Source organism: Heteronotia binoei, chromosome 2 (assembly GCF_032191835.1).
Source record: "Heteronotia binoei isolate CCM8104 ecotype False Entrance Well chromosome 2, APGP_CSIRO_Hbin_v1, whole genome shotgun sequence".
Taxonomy (NCBI): Eukaryota; Metazoa; Chordata; class Lepidosauria; order Squamata; family Gekkonidae; genus Heteronotia; species Heteronotia binoei.
In genome coordinates, this window is record NC_083224.1 from 200179845 (window position 1) to 200195059 (window position 15215).

The 15215-nt window shown below is 50.7% G+C and overlaps 1 protein-coding gene across 1 annotated transcript in view; it reads right to left on the bottom strand.

Annotated features, from left to right (window-relative positions):
• LOC132567470 (phospholipid-transporting ATPase ABCA1-like) overlaps nt 1-15215 on the bottom strand; it is a 202481-nt gene that overhangs the window by 29739 nt on the left and 157527 nt on the right. The window contains exons 46-47 of the mRNA XM_060233146.1: nt 7693-7816; nt 5938-6064 (exon numbers count right to left, since the gene is read on the bottom strand). Coding sequence (XP_060089129.1) covers nt 5938-6064; nt 7693-7816 — 251 coding nt within the window. The remainder of the gene's footprint in view (nt 1-5937; nt 6065-7692; nt 7817-15215) is intronic.

Here is a 15215-nt window from a genome sequence, read left to right on the forward strand (position 1 = left end):
TGACTCTAGCACTGTAGTTCTTCAATAAAGATCCTTACTTTGTAACAAGTATTGGAATCGTCTGAAGTTCGTTCCAGTTCTGACATTATAACAGTAATCCTTTATTCTGGGACTTATCTGAACTGGCAACCTGGCTGAATGGCGGCAAAGGCTCCAGACAACGGAGAGCCCAGTGTTCCCCCTGAGGAGGAACCATTAGACCCGAAAGTGACGGGGGCAAGACGCAAACTAAAGGTCCCCGCGCCCTTCTCGGTTGACGCCTTCCCCCCGCGGACCTGGAGCCCGAGAAAATCCACGGCAGCCATGGAAGCCGCGGAGCAACGGTACCGGGTCCTCACCACAGGTGAAGGGGGGGGAGAAGAAGACGGAGCCAGAGACGAGGGACTCGGCACCTACGGCGGTGGGGACCCGATCCGAACACTACGCAACGACCTGTTCGATTGGGTGAGAGAGATCCACGACGAGGTCCACGCGTCCCGGGTGCTGATGACCGAGGAGATGCAGCAGAACATGGGGGCGATCCTCGCCCTCCAGGGCGCCATGCCCCCGGCTCCCATCCCGCAGCCGCAGGTCCCCGGGCCCGCCGGCCCCGGGGATGGAGGAGGGGGTGGCCCCGCGGGGCTACCACCGGCCGCCCCTCCGGCCCCGCCACCCGGGGGGCCGGTGCCGCCCGTACCCCCGGCGCCTCCAGTGGTTCCAGCAGCGCCGGTGGCGCCGGCGCCTCCAGCCCCAGCCGTACCTGGGGTGCCGGCCCCGGTGGGCCCCGCAGCCCCGGCCGGGGCGGAAGGAGGGAGAGCCCGAGAGCTGAAGATCACCTTCGACGGGGACGGGGACGAAGTGGAATACTTCACGATCCAGTGCAACACGTTTTTCACGCACTGGGGAGCGGGTTACCCCACAGAAGCGAGCCGCGTCGACCACATCGCCTCCAAACTAGGGACCGGCGCGAAAGTGGTACGTGGGGCTGTACACGGGGAGGAAACCCGAACTCGCCACAGTGGCCGACTTCCTCCAGGCGATGCTCCGCCAGTACGGGGATCCACTACGGGAGGAAAAGGCCATCGAGGCGCTGCAGAGAATCGAACAAGGGAACCGCACAACGCGCGAGTACGCCACCGAATTTATGGGCCACTGCGCGGCGGCGAGGGGCTGGAATAAGGTGATGAAGTACACCGCATTCAAGAACGGGCTGAATGCGAACATCCTCGACCGGTGTCACCACCAAGGACGCCCCGATACCCTGGTGGGTTGGATCCAACTGGCGGGCGAGGTAGAAACCGACCTCCAACATGTCGGGATGCGACGCCAACAACAAGGCAAGAGAGGGGGGAAGCCAAGTCCCGCGTCCGGCAAGCCCGAAGGGAAGCGACCCCCCGCGACCTCGACTCCCACCGCCGCGGTCCGTAAGTGCTTCAGGTGTGGGGACCTGAATCACCTGGCCGCCAACTGCCCAGTGAAGCAGACACCGACCCCCACTCCAACCAAGCCGGCAACCAGCGCGCAGAAGAAGAAAGGCGGCCGCACCAAGGAGCCCAGCCGGGGCGCCGTCGCCACTTCCATGGCGATTGACGAGGATGTTACCACCATAGAGGAGTCCAGCGAGGAGTCCTGGGACCAAGAGTCGGCGGGAAACGACAGCGACCTGCTTTAATTAGTGCCGCAAAGCAGGTCCGGGAACCGCCGGCACTACTGACGGTGAGAATTATCGGGGGGTTATTGTTCATGGCAGTCACCCTCCTGAACCCCAACCTTAAGCGATTTATGCACGCCTGCGCGCTGATTGACTCAGGGTGTACCCGAGACATTATCACCCCGCGCCTGGTAGAGGCGCTGGGCCTGGCCACATCTCCCCTACCTCACCCCATTCAATTCGAGCAAATGGATGGGTCCATCATGAGAGGGGAACCCTGTACTTTGGAGACCCAGGCGACCCCCGTGGGGACGGACAATCACTGGGGGATAGAGACTTTTGTTATAGCCCCCTCGTCATCGTTTGACGTGGTGGTGGGGGCAGGGTGGCTGGCCCGGCACCAACCGGACATACGATGGGCCGAACAGATTGTACGCTTTCCCGACTGGCGGTGTGAACACCACCACTGGAGAGCCGAGTGGGGCCCAAAAGCCCCCCCCCCCCACTCAAACAGGAACTTTGGCTGCTTATCCCACTACATATATTGAACCCATCTCCCATTGTCATTGACAGACAATCTCACATTTTGACATACTACTGTTTTGTTGCTTTCGCATGCTCATGCTACTCAGAACAAAGGTTTTCTCAATTTCTTAATTTTACTATTCCGTCATTGTACCATTTCACATTCTAAACCACTGCCTACCAGATAATTTTACTTCACTGTCATTGGTTCTTCAATCTGTACCATGTTGCATTCTGGGCCACTGCTATGTACGGCCCTGCCCAGCTATGTATGGCTTTGCTCACTATGCTGGATTCCTCGTCTGATGAAGTGTGCTTAAAAGCACACGAAAGCTGACGTTCTAAATAAAAATTGGTTGGTCTTAAAGGTGCCACTTGACTCCTGCTTTGTTTAATTTCCTTGCAATTTTTAGCCAGAGGGAGGACTGCGGTCAGCAAAAACTAAACCAACAACATTACAGGTAGATTCAGGTGGGCAGTTGTTGTTGATCTGAAGCAACAGAACAAAGTCGGAGCCCAGTGGCACCTTGAAGACCAACAAAGTTTCATTCTGGGTAGAAGCTTTAGGGTGCATGCACATGTTAAAGACTGTGAGCTCCTCTGGGCAGACACTAGCCTCCTTTGCTGACAACATCCAGTCCCCAGAGAACAATACAAGCATTTCAAGCACAGCTGCGCACAGGAATTGTAACGACATTGGAAGAGCCCTGAGGGATCAGACCAGTGGCCCAGCTAGGCTAGCATCCTCCCTCACACAGTGGCCAGCCAGTTCCTCTGGAAGGTCAACAGCTGGGCATGGAGGCTGAGGCCTTCATAAGAACATCAGAAGAGCCCTGCAGGATCAGAACAGTGGTCCATCCATAGAATCATAGAGTTGGAAGGGACCTCTAGGGTCATCTAGTCCAACCCCCTGCACAATGCAGGAAACACCAATTTTTGTTGTTGTTGTTCAGTTGCACAGTCGAGTCTGACTCTTTGCGACCCCATGGACAAAGTCACGCCAGGCCCTTCTGGCTTCCACCATCTTCCGAAACTCACAAATACCTCCCCCTAAATTCACAAGATCTTCATTGCTGCCAGATGGCCATCTAGCCTCTGTTTAAAAACCTCCAAGGAAGGAGAGCCCACCACCTCCTGAGAAAGCCTGTTCCACTGAGGAATCGCTCTAAAGGTCAGGAAGTTCTTCCTGATGTTGAGTCGGAAACTCTTAATTTAATTTCAATCCATTGGTTCTGATCCTACCTTCCGGAGCCACAGAAAATAATTCCACACCATCCTCCAGATGACAGCCCTTCAAGTACTTGAAGATGGTGATCATATCACCTCTCAGCCGTCTCTTCTCCAGGCTAAACATCCCCAGCTCCTTCAACCTTTCCTCATAGGATTTGGTCTCCAGACTCCTCACCATCTTTGTCGCCCTCCTCTAGACTTGTTCTATCTTGTCTATATCCTTCTTAAAATGTGGTGCCCAAAACTGAACACAATACTCCAGGTGAGGTCTTAGCAGAGCAGAGTAAAGCTATACCATCACATCACGTGATCTGGACACTATACTTCTGTTGATACAGCCCAAAATTGCATTTGCCTTTTTAGCCACCGCATCACTGTTGACTCATGTTCAGTGTATGATCCACTAAGACCCCTAGATCCTTTTCACACATACTACTGCTGTTAGGTCTCCCCCATCCTATAACCATGCATGAGATTTTTCCTACCTAAATGCAGAACTTTACATTTATCCCTGTTAAAATTCATCCTATTGGTTTTAGCCCAGTTTCCCAGCCTGTCAAGGTCATCCTGTTTCTGTCTTCTTCTGTGTTTGCAACCCCTCCCAATTTAGTATCATCTGCAAATTTAATAAGCATTCCCTCTATTCTTTCATCCAAATCATTGATAAATATGTTGAACAAAACAGGTCCTAGGACAGATCCTTGAGGCACTCCACTTGTCACTCCTCTCCAAGAGGATGAGGAACCATTCACAAGCACTCCTAGGTGCGATCTGTCAACCAGTTACAGACCCACCTAATGGTAACAGGATCCAAACCACATTTTACCTACTTGTCAACAAGGATAGTATGTGGAACTTTAAGCCTTACTGAAATCAAGATAAAGGATCTCTACAGCATTCCCCTGATCCAGAAAGGTGGTCACTTTCTCAAAAAAAGAGATCAGGTTAGTCTGACATGACTTGTTCTCGAGAAAACCATGCTGGCTCTTAGTAATCACATCTGTTCTTTCTAAATGTTCCAGGACTGACTGTTTGATAATTTGTTCTAAAACTTTTCCAGGTATAGACGTCAAGCTGATGGGTCGGTAGTTACCCGGATCATCTTTTTTCCCCTTCTTGAAGATGGGGACAACATTCGCCCGCCTCCAATCTTCCGTCACCTCTCCTGTTCCCCAAGAATCCTCAAAAATAATAGCCAGAGGCTCAGAAATTACATCGGCAAGCTCTTTTAGAACCCTTGGATGCAATTCATCTGGCCCTCAGGACTTAGTTTCATTTAAAGAAACTAGGTGTTTTTGTTCTACCCCTACGCTGATCCTAGGTTGGAACTGGACCCAGTCTAGCATCCTCTCACACAGTGGCCAAGCAGTTCCTCTGGAGGGCCAACATCTGGGCATAGAGGCTGAGGCCATCCTCTGAGGCTGCTGCCTGGCTCTGGGATTCAAAGGGTGACTGTCTATGAACGTGTAGGTTCTTCTCAGTCATCATGGCCAGCAGCCATTGATAGACTTCTCCTCCATGAATTTAACTGATCCCTTTTCAAAACTGTTTATTCCTGTGGCCCTTCCTCATAGGGATGGAGCTCCAACCCCCTCATCATCTGGGTGTCCCTCCCCTGCACTTTTTCAAGCGCTGAGGAACAGGGACCAGGACTGTACACAGTATTCCAAATGAGGCCACACGAAAGGCCTATACAGGGGCATAACAATAAATGTTCCCTCTAAGCTGCAGAGTCTAAGCTGTGAGCAAAAATTCTACTTTGTGAGCTACTGGCATTAAAGCTGCGAGCTCCTGCATACATTATTGTGCTCTGGGGTCATCCTTCCTGAGCTAAGACTAGGGTTGCCAATCCCCAGGTGGGGGCAGGGGATCCCCCGGTTTGGAGGCCCTCCCCCCGCTTTAGGGTCGTCAGAAAGCGGAGGGAGGGGAGGGAAATGTCTGCTGGGAACTCTGTTATTCCCTATGGAGATTTATTCCCATAGAAAATCATGGAGAATTGATCTGTGGGTATCTGGGGCTCTGGGGGGGCTGTTTTTTGAGGTAGAGGCACCAAATTTTCAGTACAGCATCTAGTGCCTCTTCCCAAAGTTTCAAAACGATTGGACCAGGGGGTCCAATTCTATGAGCCCAAAAAGCAGGTGCCCCTATCCTTCATTATTTCTTATGGAAGGAAGGCATTGAAAAGGTGTGCCGTCCCTTTAAATGTGATGGCCGGAACTCCCTTTGGAGTTCAATTATGCTTGTCACAGCCTTGATCTTGGCTCCACCCCCAAAGTCTCCTGGCTCCACCCCCAAAGTCCCCAGATATTTCTTGAATTGGACTTGGCAACCCTAGCTAAGACAACAATGTGTGAGCAGGAGGCTAAAAATCTGTGAGCTAGCTCACGCTAACTCAGCTTAAAGGGAATAATATCAGCCTTTTGGGAGAGAGGTGGACTCTCAAATACCTTTGATTTTGCATGGGCAAGACCATCCACTTAATGTCCCTGGCTGCAACACACAAGCCACTCCGGCCCCCCATAACATCCCTGTCTGCCACATGCCCCACTCACCGGAAGCGGATGAAGAATCTGTACTGCACCAAGATGGTAAAGAAGAAAAAGACGAAGCCCTCGACAGCCATGGCAAAGAGATTTTTCCCCACCAGGTCCCAGCTGAGCAGAGAATTCATGTTGCCACCTGGGAGAGGAGAAACAAAAGGTGAAACAAAAGTGACCCCCGTTGGTGGGATGATGTATTTTCAATAAGCTGGCTGAGAACACCTACAAGGTGATTTCTAAAAATGTCTAACTTGGGGCCTCAGGGCTGCAAGACTGGTGTTCCCAGCCTGCGCTCAAGCAGTCAGTTCAGCAGCAGTCAACATGGCTGGGCCTTGCGGCAGCTCGGGTTGCCAGCCCCCAGGTCCCAGCAGGGGGTCCCCCAGTTTCAGGGGCTCTTCTCAATGGTGGATGAGCTGGCCAGTGGGGGAAACCCCTCCCCAATCTGACGACATCACCAGAAGAGTTGCTATCACATCAGAGATGTCGTGCAGAAATGCTCCGGTATTGGGGCAAATTCTATAGTTTTGAGAACGAAAAAACCCATAGAGTTTTGCCCAAACGCCAAAGCACCCCCAATGTGATGATGTCACTTCTGACATGGCATGACATCCCCACCCACGCCGGGGTCCCTGCCAGATGAGCGAGGGACCTGGCAGCCCTAGTAGCACCAGGGAGAGAACGTAGGGTGACCTGGGATTATCGGTGTCTCAAAGCTCACCTCTGGCACATGCTCATCAGGCAGCCCTAGGAAGGCATCCAGCCTCCGTCCTCCTGCTAGGGCTGCCAAGCCCCCGAGCTAGGCAGGAGTTCTGCCCTGGAGGTTCCCAACCTGCTGGCCCACATTGAGCCAGTGGGGGGGAACCTCCCCCAATATCGCCGCCGCGATGATGTTACCCAGAAGTGACATCATCGCACCGCAACGGCGCTCGCCAGCCACTCTAGGAGTTTCTGGGAAAACTCTATGGTTTTCCCAGGCGTTCTAGTGATTTGGGAGGTAAAACTCTATGGCACAATAGGTTCCATAGAGTTTTCCCCTCCCAAATAGCTAGAGCAGCCAGGGAAACCATAGAGTTTCCCCAGAAACGCCTAGAGCAGCCAGCGAGCTACATTGACGGCATGATGATGTCACGTCCGGGTTCAGGCATTGCTTGGGAACCACCCACAGTTCAAGGATGGATGGCACTGGCCTACCTTTCAAGGCTGTTGCAAGGATGACATTGCACAATGTGCTGGGGGTATCAGAAAGATCTACAGAAGCCTAAGTGGCATCATGCACAGAAATCAGCAGGAGTTAGTCTGCCAGCTTCTGGTTTTAGGAATGCCTGGCAGCACAGGGGGTGGTCAGTGGTGTTGCAAGGGGCATTTTGCAAGCATGGAAAGGGCGGGACCTATCCGACCAGGTTCAGGGGTTGTCAACAGAGGGGGAAAAGATAAACCTTCAGGTCAAACAGCCTCCATACCATTTTTAAAATATCGTTTATTAATATCTTTAAATTTGTTTATCATTATGTGATACACATGACTGGTATCTAACATGCCTTAGTTTTGAATTGTATTCAACATGCATTGCTTTTTCCCCCCTTTCCTTTTTTGATCAGTCGAACTGGAAAAGTTTAAAAATTATCCTGTTCGTATATATGTATGCTAACTATCTTTGCAAATTATTTTCATTTGTTTTTTAAAAAACAACAATAAACCTTCAGCACAAAAATTCCCCTGAAGAGAACACCCTGCGCCTGCTGGGGCAAGCTCTTTGCTGTCACTCACCAGACCTCCCAAGGGCAACATTCTTGACTTGGAACATTGCCATGTCAGTCAATCCCCGGCCCAGGCAGTACTGGGGTAAGACCAGGAAGACCGCCTTCAGGATACTGTTGATGTCTCTCACTTTCTGCTCCAAAAAACACAAAAGAGATGCAAAGGGGCCTTCTGCGATTATGGCCAAAGGACAAGCACAGCCTGACTTCTTTTACCCCCTAGAAGACCTTCTGCAACCTAATTCTGCAGCTACTTCAACCTCCTTCTAGGCTTCCCAAACCCCAGGTCCCAGCGGGGGATCCCCAGTTTTACAGGCTTCCCCCTGCCCCCAGCCAGCTGACCGACGGGGGGAAGCCTCACCCCCCACAGTCACTATGTACCTCTAGAGCTCTGGCAGGTTTAGAAACCTGCAAACAGGTCCGTTTTTAAAATGTGTGCCTTTAAAGTTGAGCAGGAAGCAGGAAAAAACAGGTTGCTTACCTGTAACTAATGATCTTTGAGTGGTCATCTGTGCAGTCACACACATGGGTCTTGCCCTTGGCAGCGGATCCTAAACTCGGAGACTCTGAAAGCTCACTTGAGCATTTTTTGGGTGCGCTTTCCGGCTCGCCCTGGGGAGCAGGCACCGACTGAACATGCCTGGAGCGAGCAGAAGACGCCCCTCCAACTCAGTTTCTTCTAGCCGCTACTGACATCCATGCAGGAGAGAAGCAAAGAGCCAGCAGAGGAGAAGGCTGGGTGGGTGCGTGTGACTGCACAGATGACCACTTGAAGATCATTAGTTAAAGGTAAACAACCTGTTCATCTTCATCGTGGTCTCTGCGCAGTCCCACACATGGGTGATTAACAAGTTAAACACAAGAAGTGGGTGCTGGCGATTGGTAAGCAAACATAATAGTTCCTTCACATATGGGCACTCACCTTGCACTCACCTGGAGGAGGATTAGTGGAAGATTGAACGTAGGACTGCCTGGCCAAAGGAGGCATCATGTCTAGCACGAACGTCCAGGGCATAATGAGTGACGAATGTGGATGGAGAGAACCAGGTCACAGTGGCACAAATGTCCTGCAAGGATACTTCTTGCAGAAATGCCGAAGAAGTCGAGACTGCTCTAGTGGAATAAGCTTTGAGTCCGACAGGTAATGGTTGTTTAGCAGTCTTGTAACACAACCGAATTGCACTAGACACCCATTTAGAAAGTCTTTGGGTGGATATCTTGGAGCCTTTATGGGGATTGCCACTGGCTACAAACAAATTAGGGTCCTTTCGAAAAGGTTGTGTACATGCAAGAGAGAAGAATAAAGCTCTCTTCACGTTGAGAGTATGCAGTATCCTTTGACCTGAGTCCTTGGGTTCTGGAAAGAAAGCTGGTAAGGAGGTTGTACTTGAAAGGTGGAAGGGGGAGACGACCTTCGGGAGAAAGGTGGGATCCGCCCGAAGAACCACCTTGCAACTATGAAAGACAATATAAGGTGGCTCAGCTCGGAAGGCAAAGATCACTTGCTAGTTTGCCTGAGGTAAGGGCAACCAATAGGGCAGTCTTCCAGGAGAGTAAACATAAGTCAACAGATGCTAAGGGCTCAAAGGGTGGTTTAACAAGTTGAGCTAGGACCAGAGATAAACTCCAGGCAGGAACGATGGGTTTAACTGGGGGATGTAGACATAAAAGTCCCTTGAGGAAAGTTTTAGACAAACGGTGTGAAAAAACTGTCTGGCCATCAACAGGGACATGGAACGATGAGATGGTGGACAAATGAACCTTTAGTGAAGTGTAACTAAGTCCTGAAACTTGCAGGGACAATAGGTACTGTAGTATAGAGGAGATAGGAGAGATGTCAGGATTAATGTCATGAGATTGTGTGTATGCAGAGAAGTGCTTCCATTTAAGAAGGTAAGAACGTCTAGTGGAGGGTTTCCTCGCGTTGAGGATAATATGTTGCACTTCTGGGGGCAGTGTTATGGACGGATCCTCCACACTGTGAGGAGCAGAATTTGAGGATTGTGGTGCCAGACCTGGCCTTGATGTTGAGTGAGGAGATCGGGTGCTGTAGGGAGACGACGATAGGAGTGGTGCAATAGCTGAAGAAGCCTCGTGAACCACAGTTGTCTCGGCCACCATGGAGTGATGAGAATGCAGTCTGTCTGATTTCGGATGATCTTGAGGATCAAGCATTTGATAAGTGGAAATGGAGGGGAACAGGTAATGAAGACCTCCTGTCCAAATGTGGAGAAATGCATCGTTGCTCTCCCTCATATAGAAGTGACGGCATTTGGTGTTGAGTCGTGTGGCAAAGACATTTACACTGGGCCTTCTGAAGCAACGGAAGATGTGGTGAAGATGTGCAGGATTGAGCGACCATTCATGGTCGTCCAGTCGAAACTGGCTGAGAGACTCCGCTAGAGTATTTTCCACTCTGGGTAGATGGATTGTAGTCAGGTAAATGTTGTGCTTGATGCACCATTTCCACAGGGCGATGGAGAGATGGCAAAGGCGGATAGATCCCGTTCTCCCGTTTGTTTATGTAGAAGACAGTTGCCATGTTGTCTGATGTGATTTGAACATGACAACCTGTTAGAGAAGGGAGGAAGGATTGGAGGGACCTGTGGACCGCTATTAGTTCCAAGCAGCTGATGTGGAATTTTCTCTCTGTAGGAGACCACAGACCCCTGACAGTTTTGTCCTCTAAGTGGGCTCCCCAACCCCACTTCGAGGCATCTGTTGTGAAATTTGTAGTAGGGGAAGGGAGGATGAAGGGCATCCCCTGAAGTAAGTTGGGTTGAAGGGTCCACCAGTGGAGAGAGAATAGAACCTCCTTGGGTGCGGTGAGAATTGTGTTTTGAGATTGTCTGTGAGGATGGAAGGCATGGACAAACCAGAGTTGCAGAGGCCTCATCCGAAGCCTGGCAAATCTGATAACGGATGTAGTTGCTGCCATGTATCCCAGAAGACGTTGAAACATTACAGCAAGTTGAGTTGGAGACTGAAGAATAGTAGTGGTGTTCGCTACAATTGTTACACTGTGTGGTAGAGGAAGGAAAACCATGTGTAGGTGCGTGCAGAAGTGGACACCTATGAACTGTAAGCCCTGGGCAGGGGAGAGTTGTGACTTGGCAAGGTTCACACACAGACCTAAGGATGCTAGAAGGGAGAGCGTGGTTTGAATGTCCCATTCAAACTGTTGAGGTGACCGAGCAGTCAGGAGCCAGTCATCCAAGTACGGGAAGATGGTGATATCTCAGAGGCGAAGAGCTGCAGCCACCACTGCCATACACTTTGTGAAAATGCGAGGGGCTGTGGACAGTTCAAATGGAAGGGCCCAATATTGGAAGTGGTGATGGCCCATGGCAAGTCTCAGGTATTTCCGGTGTTGAGGCCATATCGAAATGTGGAAATAGGCATCCTGAAGGTCCAGGGATGCCGTCCAGGTGTTCTGCAGGATTAATGGCAGGACTGACTGAATGGAGATCATTCTGAATTTCTTGTAAATTATCTGATCGTTGAGTTTCCTGAGAACTAGAATTGGACATCTGCCTCCATCTTGCGTTGGGACTAGAAAGTATCTGGAATAGAACCCCGACTTTTGAAGATGGAGAGGAACAGGTTCTATGGCCCCTTTGCGAAGGAGATCTTGGATTTCTTCGTGCAGAAACGGGGGCGGTGTCAAAATAAAATGGTGATGGCGAGGGGGCGACATGAACTCTATGGAGTAATCTATCCGAATTATGGTAAGTACCCAGGCATCTGTGGTGATCTTTTGCCAAGTCCTGAGGAACGGAAAAAGCCTTGTGTGACCTGGTGAGAACAGAAGAGAGAAGTCAAAGAGACTGTTTAGAAGGTGGTGTAGTCTTCTTGCTTGGTTGTGAGCGTTGTGTTTGCTGGTAGGATTGATAGGGCTGTTTGGTTTGGGGTCCCTTCTGACGCCAGTATTCTGACTGTTTAGGGGAACATTGGCGCTTCAGATAGGGCTGTTTCCAGGGTCGGGAGCAGTTGAAAGTTTGGGGTTGCTGTTGCTGGGTGACACCTAGGCGCTTAGTGCGCTTACAGCCATCATCTACGGATGTGAGGACCTCGTCTGTGGATGTGTGGAACAACCCTTGACCATCAAACGGTAGGTCCTCTATCTTTTGTTTTATGTCAGTCTGAAGGTTTGTTGAGTGAAGCCATGCATGGCGGCGACGTGCTACCGATGATGCAAAGACCCTGGAGGAGCAGGACACTGCATGCCGAATGATGTTGATCGTTTACTGACTCTGGAGAGTTCTGAAACCAACTGATGAGCCAGTTTTTGAGAAGCGTCCAGTAAAGTTCGAATTAGGGGTGTGAACTGGTTGACAAGGTTGAAAACATAAACCAAAAGGTAAGCTAAATTCTGATTAATTTTCAAGTTGATGGTAGCCAGGCCATAGATCTTTCATGCTAGGGTGTCGAGTTTACGCCCTTCCCAGTCCGGGGGAGCAGGGTGCCTAGAGGGTTTTGCCTTTAAAGCCGAATGAACGATTATCGAATTGGGGGCAGGGTGCGAGGAGAGAAACTTCGAATTCGGAGCGTGGACTCTATAAAGAGAATCAAACCTCCTCGGAGTCGGTGTGATGGAAGCTGGCTTGTCCCAGGCTTCCTTAAGTCCCTCAAGGTGGGACTTCCTTAAGTCCCTCAAGCATCGGAAGTAGAGATAAAGCAGGCAGGTCGGCTTGCACTAAGTCATGCACCACATCAGTGACAGCAGGAGTGTCAGAAGGCAGGGTGACATTGAGAGCCTCAGCGATGGTGGAAATTAGGTTGAGATAGGCCTTAGAACCATTGGATGGATAAAGGCAGTCCAGGCGAGGCGCGTCAGAGCCAGGGGAAGCTGGGGAATTAGGATGGTTGGAGCCGGAAGACGTAGAGGTCACTGACCCTGAGTCGGAGTCATCCGGAGGAGGCAGAGGCTGTTCCAGAGTCAAGGGAGACGGCCGTTTGTTGGAATCTTTCGATGGAGCTATGGGAGCTGAGGGCATGGTTGCCACTGGTAAGCGAGGGGCCCGGATTGGAGCCAAGGGAGTCGTCGTGATCGGTGAACAAGGAGCTCAGATCGGAGACCTAGGAGCCGGAGCCGAGGTCGAGGCCAAGGCTTGGAGTTGAGGGACATATGTAGGAGAAGTATGTCGACTCCTAGAGTGCCTGTACTCAGCGTAATCATGGTACCGAGAGCGCTGAAATGTGGAGATCTGGAGAAGTGCCTGTAAGCCCTTTGGTACCGAGGTGAAGGCGATCTCGAGGCCGAAGAGTAGACGTAGTGGTAGTGGTAGTCATGGCAGAGTTCTGAGCAGATGAGAGAGCAAGAACGGCAGTGAGGAAGATCCCTATCGTAAGAGAGAGGTGCCCTGTAGTCCCGAGTCAAGAATTGAGTAGACATCTCTTGATAAAGCTATGTTGAGACTTGGATGGATGACTCACGAAGCTCTCTATACAGGGGAGAAACCACGACGTCTCGATATGTGCTCAGTTCTCTATACAGGGGAGAAACTCCGATGTCCCAGAATGCGTTCGGATCCAAAAGATGCCTGGAGTCAGATTCTAGGATATCCAGAGGCAGGGAGCCGTGGATCAATGGAGATCTGGATGGAATCAGAATCACATCTGCGGTTCGAGTGAGTTGGGGCATCTCAGTGATGACATCAGTGGGAGCCGTAAGTTCTGCAGGCAAAAGTGTTGGGATGGTACGCTGTGTTGAAGTCGAGGCCATCAGAGTCGAGGTGGAGTCAAAGTTGAGGCCATTGAAGCCGGAGGTGTCGATTTAGTAGAAGCCTTGCAGGTTTTGGATGCAGATTCCCGATGTTTTTTGGGCGCCGAAGCAGATGAATCCGAGCGATGACTTGACTTCTTGGACTTGTGACTGGACTCGGAATGGCAGCAAGCAGATTTGTCGGACTTATGCTTTCTTAGCGATGCCACAGCAGCCGACACAGCCAAATCTCCCTCTCGAGATAGGGGAGGCGGCAAATTGCTGGAAGTGGGCATAGCTTTTCTATGGCTTTTCTAGGAGAAAGCTCTGAAGCCTGGCGGCCCTGTTTTTTCACGCCTGTCTGCCGAAACTGGCGCAGAGGGTGCAGGAGTCGACCCTGTGGGCTTTCCCAAGGCAGAAAAGACAGTGGGGTGTTCCAAGGGGAGGTGGAAGGCTCTATCAACCGTTGCTGAAGCAGTTCCTTTATAACCGGTTGAAGACCCTCCTGTTGCTCCTGTGTGATAGGATATTGTTTTTGGTATATGGGCCGGGGATCCTGCATTTCAATTTCTATGGGGGTCATGTTTATTCGGCCTGGGTTGTCTGGGCCCGCCCATACTTTGGGATGGATTTTTCCTTCCTCTTCCACTGCTAACGCGGCAAGCCTAACTTCGCATCTCCCTCCTTTCAAGGTAGAAACCGTCCCAATTTTATCTGCCAAATCCCTCCCCATTAGGTTTATTCCCTCTTTGCCAATTAAAACAAATGCGTGTCTAACCACCTCATCCTTACCGGGGAATAAAACATCCATATCTTTAGTGACAGGAGCGCAAAAGGGTCTCCCCCTCACCTCCCTAATCCTTACTTCCTCCGTTCCCAAAGACACCCCCATTGGTAAATTCTGAATTGTTGATTTCGTAGCCCCTGTATCATACATAAATAAAATTCCCTCTCTCTCCAGTCCCAGCTTTAGTTTTACCAAGGGCTCTTCAGGGCTGGGTCCCAAATATAGGAGCCCATGACACCCCTATTCATCTTCATACATGGCGGCAATCCTAGTCTCCTCCCATCCTCCTTGTTCCCTATTCGGGCATTCGCGCCCCCAATGTCCGTGTTCTTGGCAATATTTGCATACGTCCTTAGGGAGGGGCTGACGACCCCCTCTTCCCCCCTCTCCTGACCGCTCCATGGTGGTCAGGGTCCGCCTCCTCTTCCTCCCCTCCCCCTATTGCTCCAGCCTCCGCCTGTCCCTCTTCCTCTTCTCTCATCTTGTCTCTGCACCTCCCTTACTGTTTGCACCATCAATTTAACCGTTTTTGCTTCCTTCTCAACCTCCCGCCTTGCAATAACTTTCTGTGCCTCCACTACTAATTCAGTAAGGGGTTTAGTCAACAACCCATCCAATTTCTGCAATTTCTTTTTAATATCTGGGTTGCTCTGTTCCACAAAGTGAAACTTCAATACCGTGCGTCCCTCGTCCGAATCAGGAGTCAACACCATAAAGGCGGTCATACTATTTTTCAATCTCTCAAGAAATTGGAAAGGGGGTTCATTTTCACCCTGCGGTTCCCCAAAGGCCTTATGAAAATTTACAACGGGAGGAATCATCTTTACTAAACCATCTAATATATATCCTCGAAAATACGAACAAAAGGTCCGGCCCTCTGGAGTTTGAATGTCCAAGTTATTGGGATTTCCATTCGGGATTTCTCCCAACGCCCCTTCATCCGTTCTATCCGCTGCCCTCTTAACCCACTGCTTTCTGGCAGTGGATAGGGCTTCCAATGTCTCCTCATTCCCCGCCACCTGTTTTAATATGTGGATTATCT